The sequence below is a fragment of the Choloepus didactylus genome, chromosome 2, assembly GCF_015220235.1.
Source record: "Choloepus didactylus isolate mChoDid1 chromosome 2, mChoDid1.pri, whole genome shotgun sequence".
NCBI classification, from domain to species: Eukaryota; Metazoa; Chordata; class Mammalia; order Pilosa; family Megalonychidae; genus Choloepus; species Choloepus didactylus.
Window position 1 is genome coordinate 173,284,052 of NC_051308.1, and position 16,226 is coordinate 173,300,277.

Sequence of the window (16,226 nt, forward strand, 5' to 3'; positions counted from 1 at the left end):
GTAGCTGCAAACAACCACATAAACAGTAACAGCCGGTTCTTTTGCAGGCACTTCTTTTTTTTAAATCATAATTTATCCCTTTTAACAAGGTTTGTGTGTTGGAGGCTAAGGAATGGGCAGTATAATGTAAAATATGTTATTTCACCTTTTTTCCTTTTGCAATTTAAATTTTGTAAATGATTGAACTTGCCATTGCAAATGGAAGCATATTTTTGCCAGGGAAAGTGAGCCTCAGACAACCAAATAGGACAAAATACAGAGAAACAGTAAAAGGGAGAACTTAGTGGGCTGTTTCCACAGTGTCACATTGACGTCAATGTGCATGGGAACATCAGATAGTGCTCGTCAACATATGGATTTCCTCAGAGATACTGGTTCAGTAGGTTTAGGGTGGTAAAGACCACGTGTATGAAAACTAACAAGCCCCCCCCCCAGGCTATTTTGATGCCAGATTCCTTCCCCAACTTCACCTAAAATGAGAAAGGGATTAGAGGAATATGTGGAATGGAGTTAGAATGGAATTTTATTTGGGCTCATTGGTATAGATTTCACTTACTTTCCATGAACTGGAGATAGGAAAGAAGGGCTGATTGAAAAGAAGCTAACAGGAAGTCAGAAAAAAAGTCATGTTTAATGGCAGTTTAAAAAGGCTCTGTGAGTATTATTTGAGTGAACATTATCCCTACTAACCAGAAATAGGCATCTGTGTTGTTTCTTCCACTTTAACCTATTAAACTGCTATTCTAGCTGTTTGAAGTTTGGTGTACAAAATAAAACTGTGTTGTGAAATATGACAACAGAATTCTTGTTAAAAACATCTAGTATAGGCATTGAACAATGCTTCATAATTTCAGTTATATTTTTATTAATTAAATTTTCAATTTTATTTTATTGGGATTTTGCACAGGATTTTATACACATTCTTGTATTTAATGCTCATAATAGCCCCATGAGATAGGTATTATCTCCTTTGTTCATAGGAAGAAACTGACCCTAAAAGAGGTTAAAAATGCCATCTTGTATCACATGAAACCCAGTGCATCTACTATCTTTTGACGAGGGCATTCAAATGAGCACACATGGGGTTAACTGATGGTATATCTCTACTTTCTGAAGATGCTAAATAATTTTTGACAGACTCACCAAGATTAGGCACTGGAATGCTATTTGCTGATCACAAGGCATTGTCATAATTATTACAGCATTCCTATTAAATACCATGATTTTTTGCTTTTTTGTCTTCTCAGCAACTATTTCTGTTTGTAAACAAAGTAAGATCCAAAGACTCCATGGCAATATCCAATAGTATATCATCTAATCTGTTTGGTTTTAACACAGTTCTACTCCATTTAATGTGTCATAGCTATTTTCTAAATATCTTTGGTTTTATATTCTTATCTATGGCGTACTGATCTATCCACACATATTACTTAATAAGCTTCAAAACCTGACTGTATAGAGAGACATCAAAAGCATATTTTTCACTGTCTTAGCTTGGAATTTCTTAGTGACCCAGAATCTAAGGAAAAGCAACCAGTTTATAGAATAATGGATAATACTATAAAAACAAATTAGAATGTCAGAAATAGAGCTTTCCTCAGTACTAAAATGTAGAAGATATTTCTCCCATGGGTCCTCAGTAAGTGGACACATTAATTATAGTGGACAAGGACCTCAATAACTTCTCTAGTAAAAGTATATTAGGAAGTTTCATATGGCTTTTCTTATAATGTCCTTTAATACAGACTGGTATGATTAAACAAAAGCAAAATTTGGTAAAGATAAATTTAGGAGGTACCGAAATAAGGCAGTACAAGGGTACAGTTTTCTAATACCCTAGCTTATTCTATGAAGAAAATTTTAAATAGCTAAAGAAACGAATGAATTTCCTTCATGTAATCCTTTATGAATATTATTTCTCAGTGTGAAATTATGACATAAGAATTAAATACCAGAGAATTCAAAGCTCTATTCTCTGTCTAGGTCCTGGAGTACAGACCATATTGCTAAAATCAAGCCCTTGGTCACAAAACTAATGTAAAGAGATTAAAATAGGATGTTAAGTTGAAAACCTAAGGCAACAGATAGGAAAGCTAGGTGTGACTCACATCACATCCATAGAACTTCTAAAACATGAGTAGCCAAGAACCAATTAAAATATACTTAAAACTCTCTCCCTCCTTATGGGACTAAAAGGATTTGGAGAGAGGGATTTTCATGTGAGTTCTTAGGAGAAGCTGTGCTATGTGTCTCCCACCCCCACAAACCCAAAAGTTGCATCTGTTGGAGGGAGTGGTTCTTTCATTTCAAGCCTATTCGGGGTACTTCAATAGGACCACTCAGAAAATTGAGTGTCTCTGGACTCCCTGTAACATAGGTTACATAGTAAACTAGCATCTGACTCCTACTTGAGAAATCTAGAATTAAGTGATGAACTGGCTAGCCTCTGAAGTATAAAATGAGGGAGAAGTTGCTGCACGGGGAACTGACTTACACGTGATCCTCAGCCAAGAACAATTTTGCCTCCAAGACTTTCTGCAATGTCTAGAGATATTTTTGTTTTCATACCTGGTGTGTAACTGGCATCTAGTGTGTATTAGCTCCGAGTTGCTAATAAACAACTAACTATGCAGAAAAAAGTGTCACATAAAAAAAGCATTATTGGTCCAAAATGGCCACAGTGCCAAGGTTGAGAAACTTTGGCCTACACAAAAGTATATTGATGAAAATCTTGTGTGAATATTTCCCATGACCCAGAACTAGGTCACTGGCAAGAGAAAATCATTATGCAGGTTGTCTGAGTTTTCAGGGCTGCTATGACAAATACCACACAATGGATTTTCTTAAACAGGAATTTATTTTCTTGCAACTTTGAAAGCTAGAGGTCCAACATCAAGATATTGGCAGGGCTTTCCTTCTCCCAGTGTCTGTAGCTTCTAGTACTCCTCCATCACATGGTGTCATATAATCTCTCTTTCTTTCTCTTTATGTCTGTTTCACACTGACTTCTGGCTTCTGCTTCTGTGTCAAATTCTCTTTGCTTGTAAGGACTCCAGCCATATGGATTAAGCACACCTGATTCAATTTGACCTCATCTAAATAGGATCTTTGAAGACCATATTCACAAATGAGTCCACACCTTAACTAATAATACCATCTTCAAAGGTCCTATTTACAAATGAGTTAACAACCACAGGACTGAGGTTTAGGACTTGGACATGTCTTTATGGGGTTTGTAATTCTATCCACAAAAGAGGTCATATTAGTTCTCATCAAATAAGCCACCTTTGCAAGTTGGGAGAGAAATTGAAAGTATTACTAGGTTCCTGGTCTACACAAGCAATAAAACTAGAGATTCATCTAATCTCATAAGGAAGAATCAAGTGAAGATAAAAGTAGATGCAAAAAAAAAAAAAAAAATTGTGTCAGCTTTAAGCTACTCTCAGGACCTGAGAGAATGAAGTTATCTCATGATGGTAGCAGTCAAGTTTCTACTTTTTCACTCTCTGCCTATCCTTCTCTGTCCCACAATCATAAAAGGCACAAAGTAATCTTAGAGATTCAATCATCACTTATACCTCGGAACTCTCATGATTTCCCTCTATAGGAGATCGTAGTTCAAAATTGTTAATACTATTAATGAAGATATGTTTTGTGACCTGATATGAACATAAGAGTTTTTATTACATTAAGAGATAATACATTAGAAAAGTCATGGTATCTCCCAAGTGTTCATTTAGGGGCAGGGAAAAAATTTCTTCCACTGAATAAATTTTAAAGAGGCAGTAGGGGTAGAAAGAAAAAAAGGAGTTGTTCTGTCTTTACACCTCATGATTTTTGCTTCCTCAGTTTATAAATTAAACTAATAAGGGAACCAATATTCAAGCTCATATCTGACTCCAAAGGTGGTGCACTCTTGCCAAATGAAGCCAAATATATATTTGGTGCAAAATAAATACAAACCTTAATATAATTTGCCAGAATTTACCACAAAAAAAAAAATTCCTGCTTTATTCCATTAATGATATTGGGACACTTGTCTTGTCTCTTCATTTAATTAATGGTACCTTTTACAAAGCAAAAGTTTTCTTTAAGTTTTAAAATAAAGTCCAGTTTATCAATATCTTCTTATATGGCTCATGTTTTTGGTGTCATATCTATGAACTCTTAATCCAATCTGAAGTCACAAAGATTTTCTCCTTTGTTTTCTTCTAGATTTGTGGTTTTATGATTTACATTTAGGTCAATATATATAAGGTGTAAGATATGGATCAGATTGGACAACTTTGTCTTGTTCTTCATATTAGAGGGGAAGCATTCAGCTTTAATTAATAAATGTGAGGACAGATGCAAGTTTTTCAGAGACATTTTTGTCAGATTGAGAAAGTTTCCTTCAATCACTAGTTTTTTGCAAATTTTAAATTTTATCTTGCTACCTTTAAAAATGAACTCAACATAGAAATTTATAACTGGTTTATAGTATTAGTTTCATAAAACGATAGGTTAAATCTGATCATTAATAGCATATGTGTTATCAGGGAAGTCCTAATTAACAGACTTCAAACGTATTATAGATCAGAAAAATAATGAATGGAGTGGCTATTGACAAGCTGTGAGTACATATTGGTCCACTGAAAGTCAGCTAAAAATTGTTCCTAGGGGTAAATGAATTTTAAGAATGGAGAATATGCCCTTTTTATCCCTCTTGGATAGATACATATTTTAGAAAAGAAGTTATACAAGACACATTAGTTTAGTGTTTCTCTGACAATGTTGACAATGAAGTACCACAAGGGACCCCATTCTTGTTTTCACACATCATCCTAGAACTGTAGATTTTACACTATATTCTTGTTTGTAGTTGTTTGATATTTTTAAATGTGGTCTTTGCCCTTGCTAAAGTATGAGAAAAAAACATTAATTTTTTTTATCTTGAATGATTGTTGAATTTTGTCAATGATTTCTCTGCATCTAGAGTGATTTGTACATTTGTTGTAGTTGTTGTTGTTAATTTAGTGAATTATGTTGTTTGATTTTTCAGCAGTTAGACCAGACTATAATCCTGGAATAAGCTCTACTTCATCATGATGCATTTTCATTTTTATGTGTTGCTGGATCTGTTCACTAAAATGTGTTAAAAGATATTTTTTTTCTGTTTTCAAGAGGATTTCTTTACTTTTGTTGCTTCTGCTTTGTCAATAGGGTAATGGTAACTTCTTAAAATAAATTTTGGTGTGTTCACTCCTCCCCATTTTCTGAGAGTTTGTGCAGCTGTGATATTATATCTTCCTTAAAGGTTTAATAGACATATGGTTCTGGAATGTTCTGTATTGGTAAGTTTTTGATTGTGAATTCAATTTTTTATAATTGAATATGGGATTATTCAAATTTCCTACTTTTTAAATCAGTTTGGAGATTTGTATCTTCCAAGAAATGTATCCATTTAATCTAGTTGATTTAATTGGCAGATAGCTGTTCTTAACATTTACTTAATAATCATTTATTTTTTCTTGAAACTGTAGTAAAGTCCTCTCTTTCATTCCTGGTATTGGTAATTGTATCTTCTCTCTTTTTGTTCTTTATCAGTCTGGATAAGGCTTATCTACTCCAGTCATCTTTTAAAGGGTCAGCTTTTGACTTCATTGATTTTCTTTATTGTTTGTCCATTTTAAATTTTATTTACTTCCACTCTTAAATTTGTTATTTTCATACTTCTATTTACTTTAGGTTTTCTTTCTTCTTCTTTTTCTAGATTTTCAAGGTTGAAGCTTACAAGGTTGATTTTAGACCTTTATTCTTTTTTGATGCTATTCCATTGTCTTCTGGCTTGCATAGTCTTTGAAAAAGGAGTCTGCAATTTTATTTTCACTGTTTTTTTTTCTTTTCATGTGAAATATGTCTTTCATCTCTAGCTGCTTTTTAAATTTTCTCTTTCCCTCCATATTTCTGAAATTTGATCATGTGCTTTTGTATGTTTGTATTTATGTTTATCCTGCATAGACAATACTGAACTTCTCAGATCTGCTATTTTATACAACAAATTTCAAAAATATTCAGCCTTTATTTCTTCATATTTTTCTATTTTATGGGCCCTTGATATCCACCTATCAGACCATGTAATATTGTTCTATTTATCACTTACACTCTCTTCTTGGTGGTTGGTTGGATGGTATCTTAGTTTACTAGCTGCTAAAACAAATACCATAAAATGGGTTGGCTTAACATCAGGAATTTATTGGCTCATATTTTGCGAGGCTAGAATGCTTGATTCTTCCCAGGGTTGGTATCTTCTGGCTGGCTGGCAATCTCTGGAGTTCCTTGGCTTTTGCATCATATGGCAATGCACATGGCAATGTCTTCTCTTTTCTCTTCTGGGTACCATTGACTTTGAGCTTTTGGCTGCTCCCAATGGACTCTCTTTCTATTTCCAATTTCCTTTGCTTAGAAGGACTTTAGGTCTATTGGATACAGGAATACCTTCATTCATTTTGGACACAGCTTGACTAATAAAATCTGCAAAGATCCTATTTATAAATAGGTTCACACCTACAGGACAAGGGACTGGCACCTGAGCACACTTTTTATGGGGGACATGATTCAATCCCCAACAGATGTTATTAGCATTTTTTTTTTTCTTTCTCTGCTTCTGTTTGAATAAATATTAAATACTCTTGCTGTGCTGTCAAGTTTAATAATCTTTTCTTTCAGCAGTGTCCAATCTGCTATTAATTTCAGCCAGTAAATATTTCATATCAGATATTTTGCTTTCCTATGTCAAGGATTTTCTTTCATCTCCTCATTGTATTCATGTTTTCCTTTTTTTGTCACTTTCATGCCTCTCTTCATTGTATTCATGTTTTCCTTTAAATATAACATTGTTATAATAGTCAGATTTGTTTTAAATCCATATCCAATCACTCCATCATCTGTATCAGTTGTAAGTCCCTTTCTATTGACTTATTTTCTCTTAGCTTAAGGTCCCAGCTTCCTGCTTATTTGAATGTCTACTAATTTTTTAATTGTATTCTGGACTTTTTGTTGTTATGTTGCTGAATATCTAGATTTTTTTCTCTTTAAATTGTTTTGGACTTTTTTCTTACAATAAACTATGTCACTTTCAAATATTTTTGTTTCTTTGATCCTGTTTTTAAGCTTCAAAAGGGCATGTCTAGAATAATATTTACTCCAGTTTCTGTTGAGCCCTATTACTAAGGTCCACTGGATGCTCCACTGAAGGCTCTGAGGATCACAGAGAGTCTCTGTTCTGACTGGTCAGAGACCAAACATCTCACTGTCCAGTCTGAGCTCTAAGAACAGATTAGTTTACAAAACCTCAGTTGTTCTTTACCCAACACTGTGAGGTATCTCTCTGTGTATGCACAGCCTAGTTCTCAGTAAAGACAAGGTAACAGCTACAGATTTCTGTAGCTCTTTGTCTGTGTGGATCCTTCATCCTCAAAAATCTGCCCCCTAAACTTGTCTGAATTCTAATCTCTCTTTGTTCAAATCAGCAAGATCACTGGTTGGTTTCCACCTTCCTAAGCCCAGAATCTAAAAATTGCCTCCAGGTAGAAAGTCATGCTGACCAATTATAGAGCTCATCTTGTTCCTTCCCTTTCTTCAGAGATCAAAATCCAATACTGCCTTGTGTCCAGTGTCTGAAAGAGTTTTGTCATATATTTTGTCCATTCCTGCAGTAGTTTATTGCAAGAAGGTAAGTTGGGCCATTGATCCTCAATATAACTGGTAGCAGCATTCCAGAGTTACCTTTCTGAAAATATGTTTAAAGATATTACAATTTGTCATACTGTTTTACTTATAGCACTCCAATAGTTCCTCAAGTTAAAATTCAAATTCTTTGTGTGGCCCTGACCTCTCCTTACAGCTCCTTACAGCTTGCTTCTAACCAGTACTACAAGGTCAGTGCTCTGGCCTCACTAAACTTTCAGAATTATTCACTGAAATTATGATAGCACAATTATGAAAGCACAATAAGCTGTCATGACATCCTATGTTTACCCCAAATGTAACACTTTTATACCTTTATTGAAATTGCCTGTTATATTATTACTTCCCCAATAAACTGTATTGTATGCTCTTTAAAACTGAAAACAGGCTTGTTCACTGGTCAGAAATCCTGGCACAATTAATGTCTGTTGAATGTATGTATGAATGGAAGAAAATAAAGGCAGACAGGCAGAAAGGAAAGAAACAATTGACTGTGAGCAGATTTCAGAATTTTCCTCCGTGTCTGCTGATGCAAAACAATAAATATGCAACAGTTCAAATAAAAACAAGGAGTTTTTATTTAATATGTATTTGATTTGTTTTCTTCTGAAATCTCTGTTGCAATCATTTCAGTTTGTGACTTCCATAATTTCATCTGCCCATAGACCCTCCCCTCATTATTCCTTAAAATGTCATTATTCAATGTTCTAACAATTCCTAGAATTAGTACCTGTTAAGTTTGTGGTACATTCTCATGAAAATTATTTGCTTCCTAAGGTACACCTTCATTAAACTAAATTTTACTCATGTTATTCAAAGTTGATTAATGAACTAAGGACCTCTATAAATTAGACCACGTTTTTCTTTTCCTGCTTTCTTTGAAAATCTTAGACAAATTGCAATGTATGTGCAAGTGTAACTACAATCTGTTATGAAGAACTGTGATAGGTAGAATAATGGCTCCCAAATGTGCCGACACCCTAATCCCTGGAACCTATGACTATGTTACCCTATATGGCCAAAGGGACTTGGAAGAAGAAGTTAAGGTTAAGAACCTTGAGTTGAGGAGATTACCTTGGAATATACAGATGGACCCAATCTAATTAGATGTGTCCTTAAAAGTCAAAGAGGGAGGCAGAAGACTAGATAGGGAAATGGAAGGAAAGAAAAGGCAGGAGAGATTCAAAATGGGAGAGGGACTCAGCTCAACATTGCCAACTTTGAAAATGAAGGAAGGAAGCCATGAGCCAAGGAATAAAGTTACTAAAGTCTAAGAATGGCCCTCAGCTGACAGCCAGCAAGGAAATAATGACCTCAGTAATACAACCGCAAGGAACGTAATTCTTTCAACATCTGAATGGGCAAAAAAATTGAGACTTCCGGAAAGAATGTAGCCCTGCTGACACTGATTTTTGCCCAGAGAAACCCTGTATTAGTTTTAAATTGCTGCTGTAAAAAATTACCACAGGCTTAGTGGGTTAAAACAATGCAAATTTATTATCTTGTAGTTCTGTAAGTCAGAAGTATGCTACTAGTCTCACCAGACTAAAATCAAGGTGTCAGCAGATGTGGTTCCATTTTGGATATTCATTTCCTGATGTCTTCTGAAGGTCATTACTAATTTCCAGGTCAGAGCATTATTTGGCTCATGCCCCTCTTCCTCCACTTTGGAAGCCATCAACTGTGGGTTGAGTGCTTATCATGTTATATGTTTCTGACCCACTCTTTTACTTTCCAATTCCTCCCTTAAGAGCTTATGTGATTAGATTGGGCCCTCCCAATATAATCTCCCCATGTCATGAACCTTGACCTCAGTCACATCTGCAGAGTACTTTTGCTATATAAAGTGATATAATTGCTGGTTCCAAGAATTAAAATGCACGTATCTTTGGGAGACCATTATTCTACCTATAACAGATCTGAATCAGACTTCTGGCTTACAGAACTGTAAGACAATAAATGTGCATTGTTTTAAATCGCTAAATGTATGGTAATTTGTTATGGCAGCAATACAAAGACCAGTAGCATATTTCAGAGATTAATATTTGTATAGTGCCTTATAGTTTTAAGAGCAAGTGTGACACATATGTGACCTAATTTAGTTGTTATAGTGATCTAAATATTTTTATTATCACCATTTACATTTAGTTTTCTCCATTTATAAGAGTGAACTAATGCAGTGTTTCAAATGCATACAGGTCAGGCACTAAGTTTTGCAGTTAGTTCTTGATTTCGTTTATGTCTCTGGGTCTGTCAGCAAGATATCTAACTACTTTAACCATTAAAGTTTTATTCTATATAATGGAAACTACCTCATAAATTTACATAAAGTTAACTGAGAAATTCATTAGAAAGCATTTAGCATGGTACCTTATACATAATGAAGACTCAGTAGAAGGTTAATATTATTTCTGTGTATGGTGATATGGTTAATAATCACTTGACTAAGAAAACTTTCCATTATGTTGTCATTCTTTATTCATATAGTCAACCTATATGTCTAGCACCTATTCTCTATACTTCAAACAGGGAATAAGATAACATTTTACATCACAGAACTTAAACCAGGAATTATAAACATTTTAAAAGTCATTAATAAAGAAATAATAGGAAGCCTGTATATGCCACAGAAGGTTTGAAGGTTTTTTGTTAATTTTGTTTTGTTTTGGTTTGGTTTGATTTTGGAAGCATGAAACCTGTAGCTACTAGATTTGATAGTGACTAAATCAGGAAAGATTTCTCTAAGGAGGTATTTTTTTTTAAGCCAGAGACTTTAAGGATAGATAGAAGTTAGCTGGATGAATTGAGATGTAGAGTGTTCCAGGAAGAAGAAAGAAAACCTGTGTATGGATAAATGAGGTCAAATGGATACTGCCTCAGCCTGCAATTCCCATCGGAAACCCAAAGCTGAAAGCCATCTTTGAATTCTATTTTTTGGACAAGTGACTATGCAAGGATTTTATATATATATATATATATATATATATATATACACACACACATATATATACACACATATATATATATGCATTTTTCTAAGAATCAAGTGGGCTAAATTTTCATTGTGGATTCAGGCAGAGGCAGAGAGTGACTCCAAAATGAGATCAAGCTTTATACACAGATTAATGGGAAGATACGTTTACTGATGTCCTACAGTGATGTGAGACCTGAACTGGTCATTGCTGTTAACACCCCTTGAACACCTTCCTTAGCCTTATTTCTGGTCTGTATTGAATATCATGCTGAGACAGAAATACCACTCCTTGAATGTAGTCAATCTGCCACTGTGAAAACAATCTTTCTCTCAACCAACCTCCTTAGTATGCCTAAGCCCGTGCATTTATATAATAGGAATTAATTTTTGAACTCCTCTGAAATGTTACACACAGTTCTAAGCACTTTACTTGCATTAATCCATTTAATCACCACAGCAACCATATGAGGCAGGTTTTGTTATCCTCACACATTACAGATGAGTAAAATAAAAGTTAAGTAATTTGTATAAGACCCATAACTAATAAGTGCAGAGCTGTATTTGAACCCAGAGAGACTACTTCCAAAACCCACATCCCTAACCACATGATACTGTATACTGCATAGAAGAGATACTTACAGGATATCAAATATTGTGGTGGACAAAAATCTGAAGGGAAATAATCATAATAACAAAAGCAAATGAAACATTCCAAGAAATTTAAAAATTCAGTTGCAAATAATGCCATCTAGTAATAAATGGCCAGGGAACCATAACAACATATCTTCATGTAGAGCTGCCTTGAAAAGGCAAGAGTTTTGGAAAACAATTGAAATGACTCTGCAAAACAGTGTGCAGTCATTGGCACAGTATCTGAGTTGTGTATTCAAAGACAAGTAACTGAGACACAAGAGCTCCTAAAACAAGTTTGAGAGCTACTTAGGAGGCAAAATTGACAAGACATAATGATGGATGGATGGATGGACTGAGATAAAAAGTGTTGTCCAAGTTGATACAAAGACTTTTAGCTTGAGAAACTAGGTGATGATCAAAGCATTCACTGAAAGTGGAACACAGGAGGATCTGCAGACATGGCAGGAAAAGTAAGTTTTTTTGGGTCTTGTTGATTTTGAAATGACTATGAGACATCCAAGTAAAGATGTCTAGAAGGCAGTTGAATACACACATAAGGGCTAAATACAGCAATAGCTGACTTGTAATATATAGATTGTGATGGAATGCAAAAGAATGGACAAAATACTCTTAAAGCTTGTACTGGTTGAAGAGAAAAGATATAGGACAGAAACAATATTTTAAGGATGGAAGGATGCGGAAAGTGGAAAAGTGAGAAGAAATGGCTAGAGAAATGAGAGGAAAATCAGTTGGATGATAATGTCACAGAAATTAAGGGAAGAGATGTTAATATCGTCTATATTGTGGAGAAATACTGATGCTATTGCTAACAATTTTTATATACAAAAAAGGATACCTTCAAACACATTTTGCAGACCATAAAGCCAAATATCTAGATATCATATAGTTTCTATTGCAGAATTCTTTCTGGATAGGTTTAACAATCATTATCAGAGAGATACTATAAAGTATAGCTATATTCTTTTCTTTCAACTCTTTTTTGAAGATTGGGATAATTGTGGCATCATTGAAAGGTCATGGCTTTTCTTCAGTTCTCTATTTTTTGAGAAAATTATATCTATGCTTGGAAGAGACTATCCACAAAGGAAAATCATTGTCTGGATTATAAGCAGTACTTATCTTTCTTTCCCCCCAAAATTGCATCTATTGTTTTTGTTAGTCTTTTTAAATTTTAAAAAGTTAGCTATGATAACTGTAAAGCCTCTTCCCACTCCTGTCATCACCCATCACTTTAGGATCTCAGCAAGGATGACAACTCCTTTTAAAGTTCTTTACTTTCTTCATGACCCTGAGAGAGAGGTGATGATTTTCTCAAATGTAAAAGTTTAGTTTAGATACTCTGTGCTCTATGCTTACAGGACTTTAATTCATTAATTAATTCATTCATTTATTTATTAAATAAATATTTTTCAAGTGCCTTTGATGTTTCAGGCATTATACTAGGGCTAGTAACAGAGATGAACAAGTTTTACCATTCTTCATGAGAATGTCCCTGCCCTCAAGGAGAATGGTAAAACTTATCACCAGAAGAGGGCTACCATATCAAAATGTTTTTATAATCCATCTAGTTGGGTAATAGGTATCCTAGGAGATGTAGTTGTGAGGTTAATATATATCCCTCATAAAGACTGTAAATTCTTGGCATTGTTCATGGTCCTAATATCTTTAGGTCCATAATCTGTTTAGCCATCCATTTCTTGGGATAGGTTGATTTACATTGCAAATATGAACTGAGGTGTTCTACTTTGTATTTTTAATGTATAATGCCTGAATCCAGTCACCTTGGGAGGGAAATTATGGAAAAGGAAGGGGACCCAGCCAAGTATCTAAAGATAGGATTAGCTTCCAGAAGTAAGGTAAAGAATTATTTCTAGGGAAAACAGAAGACAAACAACCAAAGATGCTGCCTAAACAATGAGTAAACTTCAGGGGCTAAACTTGGGGCAAAGCAACTCCAAGTTCTAAATCTGGAATTCAAATAGGGTTTCAGCCTTGGTAGGTCAGAATTGGTCACTGGTAAATCAGACTGAGAATAGAGCAAAGATGAGTTTGGGATGAAACCAGAGCTTTTTGTGTAAAAATAAAGGGATGCTTAGAGTACAACTTTGGGAATGTTGATGCATAATGAATGGAAACAGTAGGACGGCTTAAAGTACCAGGTATCAGGGAGGGAAAAATAAAATGTTGATCATGCACTAATATTCATATGGTAATTAGTACTGGCAATATCATCTATTCACTGGCTCTATAACTATTGAATTAAGCAATACATAATCATTTACTGGTAATTTTGGTAGTTGTAAATAAGGACCTTGCTCAATGGTGGAGTTAGAGAAAGATCTCGAAATATGCCTATACAGTTTAGGCAGTGACCTCCAAGAAACCAGCAATCAATAGATGTGAATCGTGCCCTCTGAAGGTGGGAGATGTTGTGACCCCAATTTGAGGATATTAGTGATATTTTGTCACATGGCTTCTTGCACTTGCTCTCATTCTTTCAGACTCTGCCATTTAGAAAGAAAGAATAATTTTTTGCTTTTCTTTGATTTTCAAAGCTTAGAGTTCTCTTTTTGTTCATTTTTTTTTAAATTTCTGTGAGACATATTAAAACTAATGTGTTTTCATGCCCTCCAATATTTTAAAATATAGTGTTTGTATTTCTTCAGTGTTTAAACAATAAAAACAATAACACATACACTCACACCGGCAAAACTTAATAATTTATTATTAAAATAATACTTGATTATTAAATTATAATTGCTTATCTGCTATCAAAGGCATGTAATTTTTGGATACCATTTCTTAAAATTGTGTCAATATACATAAATTGGAATGTTCAAGTGAAAACTTAATACTGAAAAGAATTTTGACCCTGATAAATTTGTTTCTACAAAGTTTCAAAATAGTATATCTTTTCACCTATGGTGGCCTTTATTTTGTACTTCTGGACTAGGTCATTTAATCCTGATACAGTACCTGGCTTTAACCTCCATTTGTTATTGCCATTACCTTATAATTCAAGTTATACTTTAAAAATTCTTATATATCTATAAAGATTTTGTCTTCCCTATGTTTCAATATATTTTACAGACAAATATAAGCCTAGAGTATCTTAATTGTAAAGGTAAATACAAGAAAAAAGAAGGGAACAATAGAAAATCAATATTATAGTAGTATATTGGAGGTGTATCAGGGTACCAGCATGAGCTAAGAAAATAAGTATAAAATCAGATTTTAAGAACATAGAAGTTGAAGACAATTGCTCCTTTTATAGGTTTACAAATGGAAATTGTTAACATATCAGTCAACTACCACCTCAGAGATACAGCTTTCCCCACTCCCAATCTCCAACTTGGGATCAGTCAACTAAATAGAGAAAAGATTCAATCATTTGTATTCTAAACACTTCAGGTTTCAATTAGCAAGTCATAGTTACCTGGAGAGCAGACTGTGCAGCAGCTGGTGCAGACCTAGATAAGGGAGCTTAACAGGGAAAAATAACATTTACAAGGGACATTTACATTTGGAGGACCATAACTAAATTTCATTTTCTTTCATTCATATAAAATTAAATCTTCTTACTATTTTTCTAATTTCTGCATCATTGCAATACTTTCTGCAAGAAAATAAGATGAAGACAAAAATAAAGTTGACTTTTGAAACCAGACCATTCCATGGAAGCTCTGTTTCATTTCCCAGTTCCCTTTGCTATGCACTGAAATATGATTTGCCACATGGGCAGAGAAGGGTTGCCACTCCTGAAATTCACAGAGGTCCATTCTTCCTTTGCCATACCTCTGCTGATTAGGATCTTTCCTTCCAAGTGATTCTCTGTTTTCAAATAAATAAAAATTCCATTTTTTCACAAAGGATTCTTTTTTATATGAATCTCATTCATTTGTGTATTATCTTATTGTCTTTCAACTGTGATTATGTCTTTATATTCTTAGTACACTAATATTAATAGCCAAACAGAATGTTTTCCCTGGAATATTTAAAAAATAAAGATACTTTAGTTCGTTATTATAGCCACTTAACTCTTAAAAAGTCATAAAGGTTTATTTCAAGATTTATTGGGTGGATTAAATATAATGTGCATAGTGGATCTTTCTTGGTAATGTGAATGGTTTGGAAACTGAAATATTATAACAGTTTGATTTATCTTTATATTCTTATCAAGCTGTCTGGCTTGAAATCTTGAGGGAGGGTATGTGATTTTCCCAAAAGAAAAGTAACATTTAGTTAGGTTAAGTGTCAAATTTCTAGCTTACACTGTACAAAAGTCAATATGTACCAAGTCATATTAGTGAATTTCATCTACACTGCTATGAGGTTGTTGAACTCAATTACAGAAATGTGCACAGTTCTACTTGATGTGTGACGAGGTTGGGAGACCACAATCAATTAAAAAGAACACATGTATATCCTGTTCTGGAAAACAGTTTTTTATAGTATTCCTTGTTTGTCTCATGCTTTTATTCTCTGAGTTTTCCTCTGAACACAGGAGAACAAAGGATTTAATAATTCCCCAGTTTCATTTGAATTGTTTGTCAGCACTATCTAGTTTCAACACGAGATCGTTGTTTTATTTGAATGAAGCCTTAGGTAGCCACAATTAAACATGCTATACTTCTTTTTTTGTAGCAAAACCATTTGAAAATGGACAATATTTGGACATTTATGGAATTACAAGGGACCAGGCTGGGGAATATGAATGCAGTGCGGAAAATGATGTGTCATTCCCAGACGTGAAAAAAGTAAAACTTGTCGTAAACTGTAAGTCTTATCACCTTTTATCACCATAACTTCAGAGAAAAGACCAAAACCTGAGAAATAATGTGGTGGTGTTTCTTAATAGGCAGTCTATTGA

At 34.2% G+C, this 16,226-nt stretch overlaps 1 protein-coding gene across 2 annotated transcripts in view; it reads left to right on the forward strand.

The window, feature by feature from the left end:
• The window catches only part of NEGR1 (neuronal growth regulator 1), a 904,198-nt gene that overhangs the window by 610,265 nt on the left and 277,707 nt on the right, over window positions 1–16,226 (forward strand). For both annotated transcript variants that reach the window (XM_037826916.1, XM_037826917.1), the window contains exon 4: window positions 16,001–16,132. In XM_037826916.1, the coding sequence (XP_037682844.1) occupies window positions 16,001–16,132 (132 nt within the window). The remainder of the gene's footprint in view (window positions 1–16,000; window positions 16,133–16,226) is intronic.